Here is a 25,124-nt window from a genome sequence, read left to right as displayed (position 1 = left end):
AAGCATTACCAGATGTATTGAATTTTAGACTTATAAACAAGCGTCTTTTGTGGCTTCTGCCCAAGTTCTTTGTTATAATCTGCAGATTAACAATGACAGAACACTTATTCTTAACTTCCTTCTCACTTTTAAGACTATTGATAATATAGACCATGGTGTTTATGAAGATGTTCATCAACAAGATTACAGATCTAAATATGTGCGCCAAAGAGTGGTCTTACCTGTTGCCTATATAGTGACAGTCTGCCTTCGATTGGCTCATTTCTAATCATTTTCTTTTCAATCAGTTGATTGATCTGAGTGTTTATTTCATTTATCTAAAATAGTATGAAAGTAAAAAAAAAAAAGTTAAACTCTCCCAATGAGTACCCAAACTAAAGGACATCTGGCCAAACAAAGCTTTGAATTTACAGTTGTTACTATAAGTGATTTGCTGGGAAAAACAATTCCATTAATGCTGAGTGGATTGTTATGATCACTTTTAGAAACAATTTGTATTTCATGGTTCATAGTATATATTTACATAATTTGTGGGGTGTTTTTTTTGTCTTTTGTCCTTTTAGGGCCGCACCTCCGGCACATGGAGGTTCCCAGGCTAGGGGTCTAATTGGAGCTGCAGCTGCTGGCCAACTCCAGAACCACAGCAACGCCAGATCCAAGCCACGTCTGCGACCTACACCACAGCTCACGGCAATGCCGGATCCTTAACCCACTGAGCGAGGCCAGGGATTGAACCTGCAACCTCATGTTTCCTAGTCGGATTTGTTTTCCGCTGCACCATGATAGGAACTCCCTATATCTACATAATTTGATTTATTACATGGATTTAACCATCTATGTCTAAATTATCCTAAAGTATTCTGCATGAAATATTTATACATTATTATCAAAAAGACAATTTCTAAAAATATGAAGTTATCCCTTTACCTAGGCTGTGACTTTCAAGTAACTGTTAGTGACAAAGCAAATTTAAACTAACATTTCCCCAAGGATTTCCTACAAGGAATTCACAAAACCAGCTGCGAGCTGACATGAATGACATCTACAAACCCTTCCTGTTCTAATAAATGATCTGTGATTCTATGACAGCTGTCATTTATCTTACTAATTTATCTAAACCTTTCCCAAATGTAATAAAATAAAACTGAATAAAGCCAATAGAAGCATACAGTCCTCAATACATTTTTTAAAATTACATGGCTTTCAGTATACTCATTCTTTGATAGTACTAGAGAGAATTCTCCTGTTCATTCCAGGACATTGAATTTGAGCCAAATCTGACTTGGACAACCAATTTCTATACATAAAGTAAAAGAATGGTCAGAATTATATATTTAATTGCAGTGGCTACCAAGCACATTAACAGTTTGGCAAATCAAAATATTTCAATCAATTTTCATGATATTTAATTATTAATTAAATGGAGCTCCCTTGGGGCACAGAGGGTTAAGCATTTGGCATTGTCACTGCAGCGGCATGGGATGCTGCTGTGGCTCAGGTCTGATCCCTGTCCCAGAAACTTCCACATGCCATGGGTGCAGCCAAAATACATACATACACACACACACACACACACACACACACGTACAAACACATCTGATTAGTGTTTTATTTTTAGAGAATAAAAATGTTATGATACCAGGTTTCAATGAGCATTACAAGAAAGTTTAGAAATTTCAAAGCAAGCATAAAAAGCTAATAAAAAAATGAGCTCTAATTATAACACTGCTATAATATTATTCTTGGAAATAAAAATTAACGATATTTAAAATATTAAAAAATTTGCCCATCTAGGGAGTTCCTGTCATGGCTCAGCAGAAACGAATCTGACTACTACCAATGAGGATGCAGGTTTGATACCTCACCTTGCTCAGTGGGTTAAAGATCCGGTCTTGCTGTCAGCTGTGGTGTAGGACACAGATGTGGCTCTGATCCAGTGTTGCTGTGGCTGTGGTGTAGGCCAGCAGCTCCAATTCGACCCCTAGCCTGGGAACCTCTATGTGCCGTGGGTGTGGCCCTTAAAAGACAAAAAAAAAAAAAAATTGCCCATCTAAATGATTATATTATGAATATAGAAACCTGTGAGTCAATCATATGCATTAATTTATATATTCAAGTTACCCAGTTTCCTACTCAGCTGATTAGGTTTTTATAACACAATGTGGATGAAGTAACAATATTATGTGCTATAATTTCTCATAAAGAACAACTCCTCAGAGTCCCCTCGTGACACAGTGGGTTAAGAGTCCAGCAATGTCACTGCTGGCTCAGGAGCTTTCACATGCTACAGATGCAGCCAAAAAAAAAAAAAAAAAAAAAAGAAGAAGATGAAGAAGAAGCTCATAAGAGCTGTCAACTCTTAGCACAGGTTAACTTAAGAGTCAAAAGTAAAACATGATAAAAAGTCCACATAATTTTCACAGAATGGGGGATGAGATAAAACTGAGAGCTTATAAAAAGATGATTATTACTTACTTTAGATTCAAGTTCAAGAAGATCAGACTGGCCCATAGCAGGCTCTGAAACTACTTTTTGTAAAAAATGCAATTCTTTTTTCTTGTTCTCTAATTCTTTAGGAAATTTTTCAGTTACCATATATGAGTTAAACTTTATCTCTTCCTCCAGCCTCTTCATTAAACCTATAAAAATAAAATAAATGAACATTCAGCCCAAGAGAGTAGGTATAGTGACGCTTTTCACACTTTAAAACATAAAACCTGGATAGTAGGGCACATGCATCAAAAGCATTCTGTATAATATCTAGTATAGAACAATAAAAGATTGGCCTTTGAAATTTTTTGATGTTGATTAGAAATGATAATGAAGGACAATTTATATAGAATATTTCAATTACAGAAAAAGTATATTATGATATTCCTAAATTACCATCTAATTTTTTATACTCCACAATATGCAAAAATAGTATTTACAGAGCCAAGTATAGAGTTGGGTCACATTTTATCTTCTAAGTATTTAAGGAATCCACAAAACAAATGACAATGAAAAGGAAATCTAACCCAGGTTTTTTCTTTCATAAGCAGTCATTTTTTCTTTTTCTTTTGTAGTACTTATGATGTAATTTACATTTCTATTTTAATACTTCATAAATGGCAATACAGTATAATTTTTAAACCAATGAAGACATTACTAAGAGTATAAGTTAAAATCTAAAAAAGAGCAATTATCTACATTCATGAACATTTTTAGTTTCCATGCTTGGTAGTTTTGATTTTTTTAAAGTATTAGTTTACAGTTAAGTGGAAACAAATTATATTTTTAAGATTTAATAGTTTTCTTATTCTGGCAGATTGCACAAATACACATACACAGATTTTCAGTGAATAATGGTTTTGTTATAAATTCCTAGCCTTGAGAGCTTTAAAAAGTTTACTGCAGATCTTTCCATTACACATTTACAAATTCTGGCTTGACTTTTTAAAACACTGGATTTCCGGTTTAAGTAATCTACGTACGTAGATTGCATAATAAATCTGGCCCAAAGCCTTAAATTTATTTTTAGTTCTGCTGTGCTAACCACATATTAATGGGTAAAAATTTACTAATGGCAAATTCACAAGTTTTCCATTCATCCCTACAATTTCCTACCCCTTTCTAGTGACTGGGGATAGGGAGGGAAGAGAAACTGTTTAATGAATCACTATAATTAGGCAGTCATTCCTATATGGGTTTTGATTAGATCTACATTCTGGCTTCTTTGGCTCTTAGATGACTAATTTTTCCATCTTCAAGTTCTTGAACAGACCACATATAATCAGAGATGCAGGAAATCAAAGTCTAAAATATTTTTAAAGATTAAAAATTCTTAAATATTATTTTTCCTATTTAATAATAGTTTCTAATTCTAGAAAAAACAAACTAATCTATATTAAGAGAAAGCAGATCAATGGTTTCCTGGGGAGGGTTAGAGAGGCAGAGAGGGGAAGGAGTGAGATATTACAAAGGGGCATAAGGAAATGTTTGGGGTTGATGAATATATTTGTTATTTTGATTAAGGTTGATGGTTTCACCAGTGTATATGTATGTCAAAACTTATAAAGTGCATACTTTAAATATGTGCAGTTTATTATGTCTATTTTACCTCAGTAAAGCTGTTAAAAAACATAAAAACAGGGATTCCATCATATTTTTGTTTTTTACTCTTTTTTTTTTCTTTTTTGGCTGCTCCGTGTCACATGGAGCTCTGAGCTGCAGCTGCTGACCCTGTTGTGCCACAGCGCAAACTCTCATTTTTTATTCTTTGTGTTCTCCATTTTAAAAAAATTGAAGTATATGATTTATAGTGCTGTGTCACATTTTAAATTCTTCTCTTATAACTTATACCTTGAAAAGTAGACATGTTTCTATGTAGTTTTTAAAAAATTATCTTTCAAAATCCTGGTGAAATTAAATATAAAATCATGAAGATCTAAGTAAACATTTTAATTAAAAATCCTCTGAAAATATCTTACTGATCCTATTATAATTGAATGAGTAGCTTCCTCTACATAATAAATCTCAAGAATATGTAGAGTATAAAGATGAATTAACTTCATTGAATGTTTTATAATATGACTGTTCCTCTGAAAAATACTGAAAATACATTTTTCTTACTTTTTTTTTATAACATTTATCTTTTTCATTACAACCATTCTAGGTATTTTACATATTCACACACCAGAGAGCCTCCCTTCACAGTGGTTTTCATACCGTCACCCTCTGAAAAAACAGTGAAAGGGAACTAAAAACCCCAGGTGAAAATTTGATGTCTTCATCAGGGTGGTCACTTACCTACGAAATGATGAAATGATGCCCCAAATGCTGAGCTATCACTTGATGATAATTCCCATTACTTGACTGCTTTAAGGAAGACTACTGATTTAAACTAATATTCTCACTAATATGATCACCTATATTATATAATAATTTCCACTTACTTTCAGGCTTTGCATCTGCTGCTGCATGCCGCATACTTTTCAGCTGGTTTTGTATTCTTTGCAGTCTCTGCACTGCATGAAATAGCTTTAAAATACAATTAGATCTATTACTTGCTTGGTCTACTGAAACCTACCAATCATATAGACAAGCAATGAAAAAATACAAGTTCCACATAATTCCTGTGACGTAAAAGGAACAAATAATAAGAACTAAGAAAATTACTGAGCTAAACTCAAAATGTACCTGATTTTCTCAATACCTTTTCATGTAAAACTTTTTAAAAAAGCTTTCATAAATTTTTTCTTTAGTTATTTGTTGAATCAGGTGATTAAGAAAAAATGCTTGTTAAAGAAATACATGCACCAGACTTTTCTTATGAAAACACGTTTTTCTTAATTTTAAGGAATGCTGGCCTTCTCAGAAATGAGGTCTCAGAATCAGAAACTGATGCTAAGTAACCTTTCAGGGCATTGGCAATGCAGCTTATTGCTGCAGTGTAACTACTATGATTCCAAGTCAAGTTCCAAAAGAGCCAAGACTACTCTGAGGTACCACCTCACACCTGTCAGAATGGCCATCATTAATAAGTCCACAAAGAACAGATGCTGGAGGGGGTGTGTAGAAAACAGAACCCTCCTACATCATTGGTGGGAATGTAAATTGGTACAACCACTATGGAAAACAGTAATGGAGGTACCTCAGAAAACTAAATATAGAACTACCATATTACCCAACGATCCCACTCTTGGGCATATATCCAGACAAAACTTTCCTTGAAAAAGATACATGCACCCGTATGTTCATTGCAGCACTATTCACAATAGCCAAGACATGGTAACAACCTAAATGTCCATCGACGGATGACTGGATTAAGAAAATGTGGAATACTACTCAGCCATAAAAAAGAACACAAATAATGCCATTTTGCAGCAACATGGATGGAACTAGAGACTCTCATACTAAATGAAGTAAATCAGAAAGAGAAAGACAAATACCATATGATATTACATATCTGGAATCTAATATACAGAACAAATGAAACTTTCCACAGAAAAGAAAGGCATGGACTTGGAGAACAGACTTGTGGTTGCCAAGGGGGAGGGAAGGGAGTGAGATGGACTGGGAATCTGAATGCAAAATATTGCATTTGGAGTGGATAAGCAATCAGATCCTGCTGTATAGCACTGGGAACTATATCTAGTTACTTGTGATGGAACATGATAGAGGAAAATGTGAAAAAAAGAAGGTATATATATGTGTGTGACTGGGTCACTTTGCTGTACAGTAGAAAACTGACAGAACACTGTAAACCAACTGTAATGGAAAAAATAAAAATCATCAAAAAAAAAAAATAGAGGGTTAATGAGAACCTACTATAGAGCACAGGCAAACCTACTCAATAGTCTGTAATAACCTATAAGGGGAAAAGAATGGATATGTATGACTGATTCACTTTTCTGTACACCTGAAACTAATACAACATTGCAAGTCAATTAAACCCCAATAAAACAAAATTTAAAAAAGAACCAAGTATCTAAACTGCCCCTTTAGTAGGAAATTAAACTGATCTGAAATATATATATTTCATATATACATGTTTTCCTTTTTGGCTGTGCCCACAACATGCAGAAGTTCTGGGGCCAGGGATTGAACTGGCACCACAGCAGTGACCTGAGCCACTGTGGTGACAATGCCAGATCCTTAACTTGCTGTGCCACCAGGGAACTCCTGAAATATATTTTTAATGTGTAAGTCTAGTCAGTTTTAAGATAGGTATTTAATAAAATAAAAGAAATACTGGAGTTCCTGTTGTGGCTCAGTGGGTTAAGAACCCAACTTAGGATCCATGAGGATGCAGGTTTGATCCTTGGCCTTGCTCAGTGGGTTAAGGATCCGGCCTTGTAGCAAGGTTCAGTGCAGGTCGCAGATGCGGCTTAGATCCAGTGTTGCTGTGGCTGTGGTGTAGGATGGCAGCTGCAGCTCCAATTCAACTCCTATCCTGGGAACTTCCATATGCTACAGATTCAGCCTTAAAAAGAAAAAGAAATAAATTATGGCCAAATTATTATTTTTTTATTTAAGGCAAAGTCTAAAAATGTGGGATATGGGTGATTTGAGCCTTTTCATGATGTACTTATTTGCCACTGGAGTAAACTATAAAGAATACCGTGATCAGCAGAATGAAATGGATGTTCTCATAGCCCTAGAATCTCAGGACTTTAGAGATTCTAGAAGTCTTATTAGCAGTTACTCTTACTGCTTAACATTACAATGAATATTCTGTAATATTCAGTATGAGTTAAGCATAGGCCAAAAGACAATGTATCGATATATACAGAGGATAGCACCCAAAAGATGGTATTGGTGCCACACAATCCGTTTAAAAAGAGTATTTCATGGAGTTCCTGTTGTGGCTCAGTGGTTAACGAATCCGACTAGGAACCATGAGGTTGCAGGTTCAATCCCTGGCCTCGCTCAGTGGGTTAAGGATCTGGTGTTGCCGGGAGCTATGATGTAGGTGGCAGACATGGCTTGGATCCCTAGTTGCTATGGCTCTGGAGTAGGCCACCGGCTACAGCTCTGATTGGACTCCTAGCCTGGGAACCTCCATATGCCGAGGGTGCCCTAGAAAAGACAAAAAGACAGACAAAAAAAAAAAAAACCAAAAAACCCCAGTATTTCATCATGTTAACAAAGGGAAACATGAACTTCAACAATTCTAAAAACTTTCTTCTTTACATTTGAATGATTAGAAGGAACTATTTCTTTCATCATAAGAATAGAAACTTTTATGTGGATACCTGATTCTTTTGTTCCTGTTTCTGTTGTGCAAGAAATTCTTCTCTCTCTTTCTCAACTCGAAGTTGCCTTGCTATTTTCAGCATCCGCTGATGATTCTGAACTGTCTCCACCTACAGTAAGGGAATAAGTAGTATATGTTACTGTCAGGTTTAAGAAAGACATTAGCATGTCACATGACTAGACATCCATTTCTCATTTCCTTTTGGTAAACAGTATTCGCCAGAGAAGACACTAAAGCTCCAGAATCCAGGTCCTTAAAGGTTTTGGGCTACTGCCTAGGGAGATTCCCTTTCTGTCAATGTTATTTGAGTCCATCCTCAGATGTACACTCATGCCTTGCTTAATCTTTATTTGCATTCCTAAATGTTTACAAGTCCTTGGGACTTGGGGCCAAAGTCTTACAGTGCTAATTCTTGCCTTACCCTTTTCTTCAAACGTTCAACCCTCTTAATGAGCTGATCCTTTTCTTCCTCCATTGCACTGATATCCTAAAAAGTAGTCAAGCAGACATTGTCAGAAAGAATATTCTTTGTCTGTAGAGTTCAGATAAGGCTTTTATATAATTATGCATCTACCATTCCTATCACTTATAACCAGAGCATTAAGGAACAAGATTTTCTTTTGGATGAAAGGCATTTCTATTCCCTGCAACACCCCCTGCCCCAACCAGGATTCTTTATGCAGGATAATTTATTTGGCAGCTTGGTGTTCATCTAGAAAAGCAACTGAAACAGGTTATAAAGTAGCAAGGTTAAGGGTTCCCTGGTGACTTAGCCAGTTAAGGATCCAGCACTGTAACTGCTGTGGCTTAGGTCACTGCTGTGGTGCAGATTTAATCCCTGTCCTGGGAATTTCCACGTGCCAAGGGGCAGCCAAAAAAAAAAAAAAAAGTTACAAGGTAAAGCTGCCAACCAGCACATTTGTGTTCTGATTCCAAATATGGGCACATGATTTCTCAAAACTTTTCTATAATGGAAAGTGTGTAGGTCTAAAAACATGAATAACAGCTGCTGACATCCCATCTGCTCTGTTAAATACCAAACTATATATTCTGCCAATTTTCTATCAAAACCATTTTTAAGGCTATAGTGTTTTCCAGACATAAATTTCTATTTGGTTTTGTCAATTAACCAATTCCCTTTCTAAAAATAAAGACTTCAAAAAACTTTTAACCAGCTCCACAATAATTTTTAGTGAAAACAAAAAATCCTTCTCAAACCTAAAAAGTAATAATAAAATGAAAAATATACATGGTAGTCAGTATTGATAGGATTTAGGGAAATAGGCACTGTTACCACTGGTGGCATTGTATTGTACTGGTGGCACTGTATTAAAAAACAATATCAAAAGTCTTAAAATAGGGAGTTCCCATAGTGGCACAGTGGTTAACAAATCCGACTAGGAACCATGAGATTGCGGGTTCAGTCCCTGGCCTTGCTCAGTGGGTTAAGAATCCGGGGTTGCCATGAGCTGTGGCGTAGGTTGCAGATGCGGCTCGGATGCCACGTTGCTGTGGTTCTGGCATAGGCCGGCGGCTACAGCTCTGATTCGACCCCTAGCCTGGGAACCTCCATATGCCGTGGGAGCGGCCCTAGAAAAAGGCAAAAAGACAAAAAAAAAAAAAGTCTTAAAATAAATGAGCATACCTACTGGCCCAGGATTTGCACCTCTGGGAGTCTATAAGGATTCTCATAGATGCTGATGCTGATTATGTCTAAAATTTGGAAATGACCCAAAGGTCTGAGGGTTATTAAGTAAATTATGGCACAACACATGAAAGTCACTAAAAATTATGCAGAAGATGGTTGAATGACATGAGAAAAAGTCATGATATGAAATAGGCAGATTAGGAGTTCCCATCATGGCTATGTGGTTAATGAACCCGACTAGCATCCATAAGCATGCAGGTTCGGTCCCTGGCTTTGCTCAGTGGGTTAAGGATCCAGCATTGCTGTGAGCTGTGGTGTAGGCTGCATATGTGGCTCGGATCCTGCGCTGCTGTGGCTGTGGCATAGGACAGCGACTATAGCTCTGATTGGACCCCTGGCCTGGAACCTCCATATGCAATGGGTGTGGCCCTAAAAAGACAAAAAGACAAATAAATAAATAAATAAATAATGAAGAGGGAGATTATATATATATATAAATACAAAATATAATACCAAGAAAAAGGTTTAAATATATTCACTAAAATATCAGTAGTAGCTATTGCTAGAGCATGTGATTATGAGAGAATTATTTTCTATTTTTTTGGTTAATCATATTTCCTTACAAAGATATGTTCAAAAATACTTTGGTAATAACAATGAAATTAAAATTATAACTCTAGGTTATTTTATCATTTCAGTTTACTCATACGACATTCTGGAGGAACTCACTACATAATGGAGGAACAAATAGTACATGGACATCTATCACTCTTGTTCCATACTTAATGTTTTAAGACCTATGAGTCTTTCTTTTCCATTAGATATGAGTTCACCTTTCATTTTTAACACATTCAACAAACCATTATCAAGAACCTACCACATGTTCAAGGCACTGTGATAGGCACTGGGGATATCATGGTGAACAAGATATATAGACATTGTCCTTGCCTTCATAGAGTTTAAAATATGGTTGGGAAGACAGATATTAAAATAATCATAAGTGCAATGATTATTACAAATGAATTGGAGGAACTAATCTATCTAGGGAATGAGAGAAGGCCTCCCTGAGGAAGCAACTGCTAATGTTTCCTGTTGAATGAGAAGAGACATATGTTATTTCAATGGATGGGCCTAGAAATTATCATACTAAGTCAGACAGAGAAAAACGAATATCATATGAGATCACTAATATGTCGAATCTAATAAAAATGATACAAAAGAACTTACAAAGCAGAATATGGTTACCAAAGTGGAAATATGGGCAGAAGTGATAAATTAAGGGGTTGGTATTGACATACACCCACTACTACACAATAAATAGATAGCTGACAAGGACCTACTGTATAGCACAGGGTAGTCTACTCAATAGTGTGTAATAACCTATATGGGAAAAGAATCTGAAAAGGAATAGATATATGTGTATGTATAACTGATTTACTTTGCTGTACACCTGAAACTAACACAACTTCGTAAGTCAACTATACTCAAAATTTTTAAAGATATTATTTCTAAAAATACAAAATCTATGAACATGAGAATTAGCAGTGTTTAGAAAAAAAACTTATATGTCTGGTGAAAATATAAAGTTTTTTTGGGAGTTCCTGCTGTGCTACAGTTAGTTAAGAATCCAACTGCAGGCAGCATAGGTTGCAGCTGCGGCTTGAATTCAATCTCAGGTCCAGAAACTTCCATATGCCAGGAGTACAGCCATTAAAAAAAAAAAGATTTTTTTTTGAAGAACATTAAGTAACATGCATCAAAAGTCCTAAAAGTTCTCCTATGCTTTAATAAGCAATTCTAGAAATTGATTTCAAGGAAACAATCACAGATATCCCAAAATAAAGTTATGTAGAAGATAATCAGAGCATTATCTATAAAAGCAAAAATGAAAACAAATTACAAAAAATAATTAAACTATCCATACTACAGGATATTATTTAATCATTAAAAATCATATTGTATGAGTTCTCTTGTGGTGTGGCAGGTTAAGGCTCTAGCGTTGTCACTGCAGTGGCTTGGGTTGTTGGTGTGGTAAAGGTTTGATCCCTGGCCCGGGAACTTCCATATTCTGTAAGGGTGGCCCCCCAAAAAATCATACTGTAGAAATAACCATGGGAACATATTCATAATATAATGATTAAAAATACAAGATACAAATAATTATGTATATAGCATGATCTCAAATACACACACACACACAAAACCTAAAAGTATATAGCATAACGAAATGCTAACAATTGGATTTTTTTCCTTCTCTCTTCCATTTTCTATAATATATATGTGATATATATATATATATATATATATATATATATATATATGATAAAGCTCTAAAATGTAATTACTTTTAATCCATGGTAATGGTTTGTATTGTACATAAGAACTAACTATGAATTTACCCTGGCCTCAGTAAAGTGCTAGCAAAGGTCCTACAAAAGAAAATCTGCCATTTCCTATCACTAGTTTTTGTTTTTGTTTTGCCTTTTGTCTTTTTAGTACCGCACCCACGGCGTATGGAGGTTCCCAGGCTAGGGGTCTAATCGGAGTGTTGCTGCCAGCCTACGCCACAGCCACAGCAATGCCAGATCCGAGCCACGTCTGTGACCTACACCACAGCTCACGGCAATACCGGATCCTTAACCCACTGAGCTAGGCCAGGGATTGAACCCGCAACCTCATGGTTCCTAGTCAGATTCGTTTCTGCTGCTTGGAGATGGGAACTCCTGCTATCACTAGTTTTTAAACAGTCTTAAGACTCATACAACTAAAAATAAAATTGCTAAATCTAATATTACTCAAATCCAAAAAAATTCTGTTTTTTCTTTACCCTTCTAATTTCTGCTGTAGAAAATCCAGATGTCTTGAGCTGCTCACATTCTTTATGCAAAGTTTTAAAGCCTTCCATCAAATCTTCATACTAAAAGAACAAATACAAAAATTATAAACTAATGACTAGATCCAGCACTTTTCTTAATTAGGTTATCTATTAACATATAGGGGTTACTTAGTGATTATTTACAGTGATTACTTAAATTACTTAACAGTATTAAAATATATCCTTAAATGTTTACATAGGATAATCCTGCTGTGACACAGTGGGTTAGGGGTCCAGTGTTGCTGCAGCTGTGGTGTAGGTTGTAGCTGTGGCTTGGATTCAATCCCTGGCCCATGAAGTTCCACATGCTGTGAGTGCAGCATAAAAACAAAAACAGCATTTATACAGGACACAAAAAAGTTGGTATATATAATCCAGTCGCTAAAAACTTCTCAATTTACAATCTGTACTCTAGCTATGGTGATCTTTCAAGCCCTGGAATAGTCCACCTTTGCTTTCCATACCCTATTCTAAGAATACTCTGTGACTACCTCACCCCTAGCCTGGATAACTGTTATTCATCTTTCAGGTTTCAGCATAGATAACACTATCCTCAAAGAAGCCTTCTCTAGCTCTGTGCCTATTCCATATCAGCATATCATGATATCAGACTAAATAACATAAATTATAATGGCCTGTTACTTGTCCGTCTCCCTCCTTAAGACAATGACATTCAGGAGGACAAGAATCGTATTACTTGTGTAGATTTCTGTATCCCTAGGGCCTAGCATAGTGCCTGATAGAGTGTATTCAGTAAAAAGTAGTGAAATGAATGAAAAAAATCACAACTCACATAAAAATTTTTAAATAGATTTTTGGTGGATAATGACAGGAAATTAATAATATTCTTTCTCAACTGGTCATATTCTGCAAGTACAAAAATCAATCATTCTAAAACTCTTCATTTAGAAAAACAATGTGCATTTTTTATTAGGCTGCTAAATGTGTCTAAAACACTTTATTTTTTATTTTATATTATTTAGTTTTTTATGTTTATTTTTAATTTTTGTCTTTTTAGGGCCGCACCTGGGGCATATGGAGGTTCCCAGGCTAGGAGTCTAATCAGAGCTGTAGCTGTTGGCCTATGCCATAGCCACAGCCACACCAGATCTGAGCTGTGCCTGCAACCTACACCACAGATCACGGCAATGCCAGATCCTTAACCCACTGAGCAAGGCCAGGGATCGAACCTGCAACCTCATGTTTCTTAGTCGGATTCGTTTCCTCTATGCCACAATGGGAACTCCTGTCTAAGTCATTTTATACACACATCTCAAATATGCTTCAAGAACAAACATGTCTTTATTACTATTATCCCTTCCATTAATAATTAGCTGGGGTGTTTCCACTGTGGCACAATGGGTTAATGATCCAGCCTGTCTCTGTGCAGGCAAGGGTTTGATCCCTGGCCCAGCACAGTGCATTAAGGATCTACTGTTGCTGCAGCTGTGGCATAGGTTGCAGTTCTGGCTCAGATTTGATCCCTGGCCTGGGAATTTCCATAGGCCATGGATGCAGCCAAAAAAGAAAAAAAGAATTAGCTGGGCATGCCTGGTAAAAACTATTAATAAACTTCCTCCAGAGGAATTAGTTTCTATCAAATTTACTGAGGGGGGGAGGGTAGGGAGGAGAAAATGTTTTTACACCTCTCTATTTCTTACATTATGTAAATCCTTCAAAGGTAGTGCTGTGGTGGTCTCGTTCTTCTGTACTTTTCTCAAGGCATCTACTATAACATTTGATGTAATTATTTGCATAAATTTTTCAACCCCAGAAATGTCTTAAGAGATCAGTACTGACTCTACTTCAAATGACAGCTATGGCTACGCAAAATAACAAAATACATGGATGAAAAAATATATGGTTGATTGTTCCAGTTCAGTCCAAAGTTTGAGTACATATCACACAGAAGCAACCCTATAAAACCATGAAGGAAAACAAAGAGACAAGACGGGACACCTGTCTTCACAGATCTCATAATCTATTGGGAGAGATAGATAGACAAACTATTCACAACAAACTGGTACAAATCAGTCTATGAACCAACTATGGAATAAAAGTACAAATGCTAAACAGAGACAATTTCTTTTCTTTTAAATCAAAGTCCTTTGAAGTCTTAAGCCTAAATTCTTTCCATAGTCTTTGGTCAGCAATGTGCTTTGAAATCTCAGTTTCAGGAGCCAGGTCAACTAGAATCCTGAGTAGTCAAGAGTTTTAGGACCTTAAAGCCAGAACTCAGTATCACCCCAAAACTCTGGTGGTGAAGGTACACTGAAATTGCAAATTCCTGGTCCTTTCTCTCCTTCTACTAGATTGGCATATCTTTTGAGATCATAAGCCTGGCATCTTTGCCCACAAACAATCTTTGAAGGTGTTTACATGTTCCAATTTGCCTGGGATAGTGTCAGTTTACACCTTTTGCTCTGGTGTAATTATTATGATAACCCCTTTGCTCTCTGATCTGGATGACAAATTGTGTAGTCACCCAACTGATCAACAAAATGCTCTGTGTTTCCAAGCCTAGGATCATACCTACCCACAATTCTTCTTTTTTTGGCCACACTCCTAGCATGTAGAAATTCCCAGGCCAGCAATCAAATCTTGACACAGCAGTAACAATATCAGATCCTTAAATCACTGTGCCACAAGGGAATTCCTACCCACAATTCTTAAGTAATAAATTATTCTACAATCCTAATTTCAGGAGTTTTTTTCATTCCATATAGTCTATCACTTTAATAGTACTTGTGTGCAAAAAATCAATATTTTCATACATGATTACAGCTAAACATTAGCTGATAAATATTTTACCTTTTGATGTCACTGGAAATACAGAGACAACAAATAGAGATGAACATATATTGAACATGTGTACCCTGAAATCCACTACAGATAGTTTAAAAATACCACTTATATATTTTATACCTGTTTATTGGTATCAGCCACAGTTTCGTCCTGAAGAAACTCACTTGGTACCTCAAGTTTTATTAAAAAACGAGCTAAATATGCTCTTTTCTTCAGTTCATTAGTCCTCTGAAGAAGCCAGTGGAGCACTGGGTAAATTACAGGTTTACTTCCAATCACTAGACCCTGACGGAATGTACTCCTATTAAAAGAAAATACACACACATACACACACACAGGTTTGTAAGTAAATCTTGAAAAGAGATAACATTTGCTCAAAATCCAGTTTCCACATTCCTGATTGCTTTCCATAACTATTTAAGAAAGATAAAACCAAGGCTATTCTAAAATCTGCACATTAACAATAATCATAAAATTAGGCCCTTAATAAATTACTGGAATATACGAGAAGGTTGTTTTTAAAACCATTAACTGGTACAGTCAGCCTTAATACCTCACTTCATTGACTGGGCATGTTTAAGTTATTGTTTCTGTTTAGGAAGGCAGATAAATGATAAAATGGAAAAGTGGATTTGCCTTTTTTTTTTTTTAAGTTGTACCTGTGGTATGTGGAAGTTTCAGGGCCAGGGATTGAATTAAGTCACAGCAGTGACAATGCTGTATCCTTAACCCATTAAACTACCAGGGAACTCCCTGCCTCACTTTTTTGATTAAGAGAAAGAAGTGATACAGTTAAGGCTTCTGCATGATGAAATAAAAGTTCAAGATTACTTTGAAAGTCAGTGATTTTCTGAGGCCAATGACTTAGGGAAAATAGGTTATTACCTAGAAAAACTGACTCTGAAGCTTTGGTTATTAAAGCATAGCTCTAAGAAAGTAACACTTGAACAGATTCTTACATGTCCGTGGCACTTCCTGGAGGTTTGTATTTAAGGATGCCAAGAAGGCTCAACATCCGCTTGGCTGTCTGCTCTGGCATCTCCTCTCTGATATCAACATCTTGCTAACAAATAAAAAAATTGAAAAATGTTATTACTGTATATTTAACACAGTACAACATTCAAACTCACTCACAAAATTGTTATGCTAGAGCATTAAAGTCACAATGGTCTCTTCATAAAACAGATTAAGTATGGAGGCCTCCAGATTCCAAGTGAGGGTACATACAAGTCAGATCAGGATTCATATTAAGACTGTCAAACTTAAAAAAAGTCTCCAGTGGAAAAGAGCAGTGTATGAGAGACATGAGCTAACCTGCAATACAATAAAACCTTTTATAGAAGTATTTTTCATTTCAGGACCAAGTCTATTTATATTTGGAAGTAGACAAATAATTTCTAAATAAGGTACAAGTAGATAGTTCAATTTTTTAGCTAGGACAAAAATCTTAAAAATCGTTTACTATCACTTTACAGGCATGGAAAATTAGGCCCAAAAAGGTTAAATAATTGGCCAAAGACTCAGATATTTAGTGGTAAAAACTAGCTTTCTTGACACAATTTTCATCACAGATAAAAAGAAAACTTTTACCTTTGGGTCAATCTCAGCCAGAACATCATTGAGAACCTGTAATAGCTGCATTGGCTCCAGGGAATCAAATGTGATTAAATTATAGTTCTTCCTAAAAGGTTCTTTATTGAGATTGTCCACGATGAATTTGATTTGATCACTCATAGTTATTTAGGTCTTATAATTTAAACTAAAGAGTAAAAATACAGAAAAAAATGACAATATTGGTAACAAAAGTTCTGTATTAAAAAAATACAATAAACAGAAAATCAGTTTTAAGTTCATAGGAAGCAGGCATGGAAAGTATAATTCTACCTGGCATACAAAATGCTATGAAAAGGGTTATTTTGTTTAAAGAAATCAGAGTGTGCAGACTTTATAGTACATACTGTTAATATTTAATGACATCTTTTTGTATATGCATCTGGTGTAATAGCAATCACCTGGGTTAACATCAAATTAACATGGACAGATGAACGATAAATCACTGTTCTCTAACTAGTTTCTCCATCTCTGCCTTCAGTTAGTGCTGTTCTCCCTGTCCCCCTTCTCCAGAGGTGCAAATCCTAACCTTTCAAGCCCTGCCCTCCAAATGCAAGTTCCTCTAGGAATTCTTTCTCAAGCTATCTCCTAGGGCTGTATCAGAATAGCAGCAGCTGCCCTCCAGGTTGACCACTTTATCTCTCCTTTTTTTTTTTTGGCTTTTTAGGGCCACACCCATGGCATACAGAGGTTCCCAGGCTAGGGGTCGAATCAGAGCTGTAACTGCAGGCCTAGGCCACAGCCACAGCAACGCCGGATCTTTAACCCACTGAGGCCAGGGAAGAAACCTGCATCCTCATGGATGCCAGTCAGATCCATTAACCACTGAGCCACGACAAGAACTCCTATCTCTCCTTTTCTATTTTGTACTAGTTATTTACATAGTTTCTCTTCTCTACCAAACTGTAAATTCCATGAGGACATATCTGTGCCTAATTCTATCTCTGAATATCCATTCCATCTAAAATGGTGACTTCTTCCACTAGACTGAATGTATCTGTTCACAGTCTCAAGGCCAGAGAAACAAAATCAAAACCAAAACCCATAAGCCTAAATAGGGTGGCAGTGAGAAAGATCACAATTTTTAAAAAAAATTATTATCTGATTGTTAAATTGCTGAAACAGCTTAACCAAGGCTTGTAGTGTTTCTGGCATGCAATATTGTTAGTATGGGAAGAAGCAGTAGAAATTTGAAGACAGACAATTTTTTAAACTAGCAATTTAAAAAAATGAATAAAAGATGAACTGCTAAAAAAAAAATAAGATTACTTCAGTGCTCCCTAGTAGTTATTAACCATGAAATGAAGAGATGATATTTTATCTAAGACATTTGTTGGAGCTGCAAGAATCTTGCTCTAAAACAGGTCTTTTAAATTGGGTGGAGCTGGATATTTAGAAAACATCAAAATGTAAAATTATCATTTCCTCATAATTATGATAAAATTATGAGTAAATGATTATTATTGTTGAAAATAACCTAAAAGACAGTAGGGAAGATAACCAATGTGATTTAAAATTTTGAGGTTTCCTTTAAGCTATAAAAGGAAACCTTTACATAAATTAAATAAAAATCCACATTGGAGATGCAAATTTTCCACTGTTGAGAGTATTTCAAGTAAAAGGTCACGTCACAACCTTCGCATATGGATATATTTAAATTATTTAACTATTATATATAAAGAGAAATTATATATGACATAACATACATACATACACACACACACACACACACACACACACACATTTTTTTCCCTTTCCAAAAACCAAAATACTTGGATAAATGAGTAAAACGTTACCAGGACAGGAAAAGAAACTAGTTGGGTTTCCTGCCTAGTTGCCCACCGGCTTTCAGATGGTTACCCGCTGAGGGCAAAGATGTACTGAACAGGTAGGCTGTCTATGCCCAGTGGGCTCTGCACTCTAAAATTAGTAAAAGCAATTACTCTCTCTCTTGCAGCGGAAAGTCGCCACACTAATTCACAAGCGCTCACCCACATAAGGACTCGAGGGGGTGGCGAGGGTAGGGGGGGAATAAAAACCAGGACGCGCGTTTATCTTGGGACAGAAACGACGCCGTCCTGGTCCCAGGCTGGCATGAACTCTGAACCAGGAGCCTCCTAAGATTATGCCAAATAGTATCCTCCCCGCGCCCCCACCCTCTGTCCCTTGGGTTCGGGAGAGGGGATAAGAGGCCCCCATGTCCGACCCAGACACCTCGCGGCGGCTTCTCTGGGCTTCCGAACGGTTCGTCCCGCGCGGGAGCCGCCTCGATCACCGCGAGGCCGCACAGAGGCCGGCCTAGATGTGGGGGTTTAGCTGCTACGACCCTTCCACTCTCGAGGTGTTGCACTGGGAAATGGGAAGGGAGGGAAAATTCTCTCCTGTTTTGGGGTTCAGGGACGTTTCCAACCGAGGGTTCGCGAGGTTACCTCAAATTCTCCTCACGAAACTACTTTCCCCGCCCAGGAGGAATCCGGGCACTAGTGGGTTCCCAGAGACGAGCTCCTTGGCAACGGTTGCTAGGCCGTGGAACGTCACTTCCGGCGAGGGAGGGCTGGAGCGTCTCCGCTGGCCCCGGGCGCGCGCTGTGAGACCGGGCACTGGAGGCGGAGAGAGGAGTGTGCGGGGCTCACTTGCAATTTTGGGTTCACAGGTTTTGAGCCACTGCGGACAGCTGAGGGTTGTTACCATGGCAATAAAGTTTACCAAACGTCCTGCAGTTTGCGGTTTTCAAAATACTGTCTTCATTATTAACACATGTTAAATGAGTGTGCCCTGACTTTTCTCCCTCCTCCTTCGCTTGCTGCCTTCACCGAACATCAGTGATGACTTGGAGGCAGGGCCGGTAGGATTCGGACTGAGGAAGCATTTGGCCTGAACTTCAAATTTAGGTTATTGACATAAGTATCTCCAAATTAGGTTATACGTAGGAACAATTGTCGAGTCTCTGGCGGGATTAAAAGAAGACATTCATCATAGAGATTTCAGCTTCTTTGTCACATTATTGGGCCACATATCCTGTATTGGGAATTAATTTTTTTTCATCCAGAATTTTTTTAATATGCTAAGATAGCCTAAGGAAAAAAAGTAAATGGCTTAAGGCTTCTGAGAGCCTATTTTTAGGCACCTGGAGAAATGAATCAAGTCCTCCTTGCATCTTCATGGAGTTCGCATTCTGTGAGGTAGGTGGGGAGAGATCTTCATGCCCAGGTCACAGAGGAGGCCAGCAGTCTCCTGCAGCAGACAGAACCGCGGACTACATTAACCGGCTTGGGCAGAGACCTTAGTTGGTGAATGGTATTTTGAACTGCCCCTATTAGAGTAGAAACCACTGTACTTTGTTTATGTCTGCTGGCAATGAAGAGAGGAGCAGAAAAAAATGAAATTCCTCACACCCTAAAACTTAGTTGCCTGCTCTAACATCTTGGAAGAAACCAACTGCAGATTTAGCATCAGACTTACAAAACAAAGCAAAACAAAACAAGTTCCATCTTGGGCATCTCCTATATGCCCTGTTCTGTGCTGGCTGCTGAGGATGCGTGGAGGGCGAGGAATTACCTGGCCCCTGTCCTCACAGAGCTGATAGTTTAGTGCAGGAAGAGAGACAGTTGAATGGGCAACAACAATACAACTATTATAAATGCTATAATAAAAGGAGCTGAGGGGATCATACTGTCAGGAGAGGTTCTTTGGGATGAAGTGAGTTTTTTAAGGTTTTCAGGTTCCCTTCAAACAGGAAAGGGGAGAATTTTTTGGGCAGAGCAAACAGAACATTCCAAGATGGGTACATCGCTGGCTGCAGGGCATTTGGAGAGACACTAAGACAGGTCCCAATTCAGCTACTCTCAAGACTAGTTGGAGGAGACAACACTTAAAACCTTGAAAAGTTAACTTAAATAACTCTGGGAGAAACAATGGAAGATGCATACAAGGGATTATATAATTATTTGATCCTGTTGGGTGTGTTAGAAGATTCTTCCGGCTGTCTGGATTCGAATCTTGAATTGCATGGCCTCACCTGTGGTGATTTCATTTCTTCATCTACAAAATGTGGCTATAATGATACCTTCCTAAAAGGGATGATATGAGGATGAAATGAGCTGATATGGGTATAGCGGATTAGAGCAGAGTCTGATATTGGAAGAACTAAGGAGATTTTACCTTTTTTTCCCCCTTCTTAAAAAAAAAATGATTTCCCCTTGTGGCTCAGCAGGTTTAAGGACCCAGTGTTGTCTCTGTGAGGATGCATGTTCAATCCCTGGCCTCGCTCAGTGAGTTATGGATCTGGTGTTTCTGTAGGTTGCAGATGCAGCTCGGATCCGGTGTTGCTGTAGCCATGGCCCCAGCTGCAGCTCTGATTTGACCCCTGGCCAGGAAACTTCCATGTGCTGCAGGTGTGGCTGTAAAAAGATAAATAAATAAATAAATAAATAAATAAATAAATAAATAAATAAAATTTTAAAATGAGATGGTTAGATTTGCTCCTCCTATAGTCTACAGATAGAGACTATACAAAGATAGTGACTTTTCTAAGTTGTTTTTAGCTCCTCCTCTGCCTGTGGCTGCTGTTATGGAAACACTATACATTTCAGTTATGAGAATGCAGTCCTGTGTAAATTCAAGTAAGCAAGGGAATCTACTCTTTGCACTGAAACTGGAATTGATTTTTTGCTTAATGTGATTGCTCTGAACACAGGAAAGAATTTGAAGCCAGTCAGCATGCTTCCTGGGATCCATTTCTGAGAAGCTTATATTCCAACTTGAAGCAAAAAAGAGAGACATGGAGAGGCCTTGTACTTGTTGGGTCCCTTTCTATCTGTCCAACCCACACACAGGCCAAAGGAAGACTTGTGACCCATCCCTTGATTCATTTAAGATAAAAAGATTCGTTGAGGGATCCAAGAAGAACTTAGCGACAATTTCATAACAGTGAAGGCATTGCTGATTACATCCCGAGTTAAGCCACCCACGTGAAGACTTTTCTTTCCTTTAATGCTATGTTGAGTCTCCCTTGTAACCCCCAAAGATGCCTCTTGGCTGAACTATAGCTGAGCTTTTTAATAGGTGAAGGGAAGTCTCAGTCATAGAAGACAGCCTTTCTGTAAGATTCCCACTCTTGTCCTGACTCTGTTTTTTAAAATAGCTTCTTAAAATATAATAATCCACATACATACAGTCCACCCATTTAAAGTATACAATTCAGCTGCTCTTAACATAGTCACAAATTTGTATAACCATCACCACCACCCAGTTCCAGAGAACATCTTCATTACTCCAAAACAAAACCCTATTCCTTGTAACCATCATCTCCCAGTTGGTGATGAAAAAACACTATATTTCAGCCCCTGGCAACCACTAATCTGCTTTCCTTCTCTATGGATTTGCCTTTTCCGAATATTCCATATAAATGGAATCATAAAATATGTGGCTCTTTGTGTCTGGCTTCTTTCACTTAGTGTAGTACGTTCAAGGTCCATCCATCTTAAAGCAGGTGTCAGTACTTCATTCCATTATATGGAAGAGTATTATTTCATTGCATGAATCTTTTTTTTTTGTCTTTTGTCTTTTTAGGGCTGCACCTGTGGCCTATGGAGGCTCCCAGTCTAGGGATTGAATCAGAACTACAGCTGCGGGCTTTCGCCATAGCCGCAGCCACAACAATGTGGGATCTGAGCCACTTCTGTGACCTACACCACAGCTCACAGTAAAGCCCGGATCCCTAACCCACTGAGCAAGGCCAGGGATCAAACCTCATGGTTACTAGCCAGGTTCGTTAACCACTGAGCCACGATGGGAACTACCATTGCATGAATTTGTATTCATCTCTTTATCTGCCGATGGACCTTTGAATTGTTCCCACTGTTTGGCTCTAATGAACAGTGCAGCTATGTACATTCATGTGCATACTTCCACTGCTTAGGAACAAAGCACTTCCATGAGCTAAGTCAAATGAGGAGCATATGTACATCAGAGAGATGGGTAAGTGGAGGGGTGGCCTTTCTTGCATTTGTCTTTGCCTTTCAATTCTTTTTAATTTTGTCCTCTTGGGTGTTCATGGTTGCAGTCTACAGGACTCCAAATGTGGTTTCTTTAGCAGTTTCTGGTTGTAAAAACAGACTCTTGTTGAAATCTATTCTTTCCTTGCTACCAAAGCACTAAAATTCTCAATCTGCTTCTCAGTCAAAGCCTCTGAACAAGAAAATGCAGCTATGTGGTATTATCCTTTAAATGTTCACCAGCCATGGAGGAGAGGGTGGGGAGAAGTGTGGAGGAGATGAGAGAGAAATTGGAAGCTGCCCTTTTTACCTCCATTATTTAACCTTGTAGATACTTGCAAGGACCATCTACAGTTGTGAACCTCTACTCTCGTTATTCAGAGAGGAAAAAAAAAACCCACTCCCATTCAAGTGCTTTTTCAAGACTGCGTTTAGTACTACATTAAAAAAATAAGGAGACTAGTCATTATTTCATGTAATTGTTAAGTCCAAGGATATCATTACTTTCAGGTATGGCTCAGCAATGTCATCTTAACTTTCCTTCTCCCTTTATCTCTCTGTCTCTTATCCCCACTTTCCCCTGAATGAGCTGTCAGTAGCAAGAGGCTTACATTCTTCTAGTCTAGCAACCTCAATAAAAGTAAAATCTTTGTTTCAATAATTCTAGCAAAGTCCCAGGGCCAACTCTCAATTGTTATGATTCTGATAGACATAGTAATAGACTAGGTAAAGGTGGTTTCCCAAAAGGAAGGGCTGGATATTGTTACCAGAGGTAGAGGTACTATGCAAACAAGAGCAACAGATGTCCTGTTCACGTGGTCAGGGAATGTGGTTAAATCTTAAAAGTTGGGTAAACAAAACCAGAAGAGGAAGAAATGAGGAATAAACATGTCTGTGCTTATTGTGAGGAGTATGTATATCAGTGAGAACCTTCTCCCTGATTTCATTCCAACAAATTGTTTTTCTTCAATGCAGGCTTCCATCATGGGCCAATGATGGAATAACAGCAGAGCCTCCAAGTCCCCACACAAATCTGAGGATGCTGTGAACTTAGTGTCTCCAGCCCCTTCTCATTTCAGAACTTCCAAACAAGAATTTTCCTGTGCAGAGTACATGGAAGCCAAGCCAATTTTCTGTTTTTGATATTAAATTTAGACCTTTCATCCTGACCATGAGATATTTCTGGATTCTGCATGAGTATTCAGAGAATGCCAGTTTTCAAGATGCTATCCCATCTGGGGCTACTCTGCACACTGCCCATTTTATCTCATTCTTTTAAAACTGGGAAAAATGACCCAGACACAGCAACAAATTCGGAAGTGGGTTATTCTGTTATCCATTAATTGTTGCTTAATGCCTTTGCCATCTAGGTTATTTGGAGACAAGAGAAATTAAATCTTAATGGAAACCTGAATTGAGTTTTGCAGATATCCTAAATTGTCTCTGTTCTGGCAATTTAATCTTGTGGGTATATTTAGTAGCACAATGTGCTTTTCTAAAAGGTTAAAAGGTAAATAATATGTGAAACATTAAACTGAATGGATGAGATTCCAAAGGTCTTATTAAATGTGTGCCTGGTGCTACATTTTTGTCAAATGGTTTTTAAAATGGGTTCTGTGAGATGAATGGGCAATGTAGAGGAGCCAAAATAATATGCAATTCATATTAGTTCCTTGGTTATAATTATGGGTTGAAATATAGAAGGCACCTAACATTCTTACTGGGCTCAAATCATAATTATGGCATCACTTACTGAATGCTTACTGTTTGTCAGGAACTTAAATACTTCACGTATGCATCAGAATTTATTAAGGTATTCATTTATGTGAGTACTCCTTCTGTTTCTCCTCCTCTTGCAATGATTTTCATTGCCTTGAGATTTGCAGGCTGACATTAGAAGCTGTACTATGTCTTTTGTAGAAGTCTGAAGTCTTCAGAGGAGCTGATACTAGTTGTCCTGAAGTGGGGAGTGGAGGGGAAAGTTCCTTCTAGAATAAGAAGAGAGATACAGTAACAGAAAAAAGGGTGGGGGGAAAAATGTATACATGTAAGAATAACTTGATCCCCTTGCTGTAGAGTGGGAGAAAAATTAATTAAAAAATAAATAAATAAAATAAAGAAGAGCGATACTAAGAAAACAGGAAAAGGATCACAGGTAGATAAATTTGGGGCAGCTCATGAGAAAGCAGAACTACCCCTGGGAGGTCACATCATCAGTCTAGTGGCTTCCAGTGTGGGCCAAGCTCTCCTCATCCCAGATCAGACATGGGAGCATCAATGCGATTGGATCTAAGCAGGCAGCCTGGGATGTTGAGTGGGTGACCAGGCAGTCACCAGGATGGGCCATTGCAGAAGACTACAGGTGACTCTCTGAAGCTTTGTCTCTGCAAATGAACCCTGAGACTTGGCATCCCCCAGGATGTGTGTGAGGGAGAGAGGCCCAGTAATGAC

The 25,124-nt window shown here is 37.8% G+C and overlaps 1 protein-coding gene across 1 annotated transcript in view; it reads right to left on the bottom strand.

Annotated features, from left to right (window-relative positions):
- The window catches only part of IFT81 (intraflagellar transport 81), a 105,362-nt gene extending 86,143 nt beyond the window's left edge, over positions 1–19,219 (bottom strand). Inside the window, exons 1-10 of the mRNA XM_047761595.1 lie at positions 19,107–19,219; positions 16,657–16,825; positions 16,026–16,129; positions 15,187–15,367; positions 12,214–12,303; positions 8,160–8,225; positions 7,737–7,847; positions 4,935–5,019; positions 2,476–2,639; positions 222–317 (exon numbers count right to left, since the gene is read on the bottom strand). Coding sequence (XP_047617551.1) covers positions 222–317; positions 2,476–2,639; positions 4,935–5,019; positions 7,737–7,847; positions 8,160–8,225; positions 12,214–12,303; positions 15,187–15,367; positions 16,026–16,129; positions 16,657–16,800 — 1,041 coding nt within the window. The 5' untranslated portion in view covers positions 16,801–16,825; positions 19,107–19,219. The remainder of the gene's footprint in view (positions 1–221; positions 318–2,475; positions 2,640–4,934; positions 5,020–7,736; positions 7,848–8,159; positions 8,226–12,213; positions 12,304–15,186; positions 15,368–16,025; positions 16,130–16,656; positions 16,826–19,106) is intronic.
- Between the last annotated feature and the right edge of the window lie 5,905 nt (positions 19,220–25,124).

The sequence above is a fragment of the Phacochoerus africanus genome, chromosome 15, assembly GCF_016906955.1.
Source record: "Phacochoerus africanus isolate WHEZ1 chromosome 15, ROS_Pafr_v1, whole genome shotgun sequence".
Taxonomy (NCBI): domain Eukaryota; kingdom Metazoa; phylum Chordata; class Mammalia; order Artiodactyla; family Suidae; genus Phacochoerus; species Phacochoerus africanus.
The sequence above is the reverse complement of the archived record's forward strand: the minus strand, read 5'-3'. Positions and strand labels throughout refer to the sequence as shown.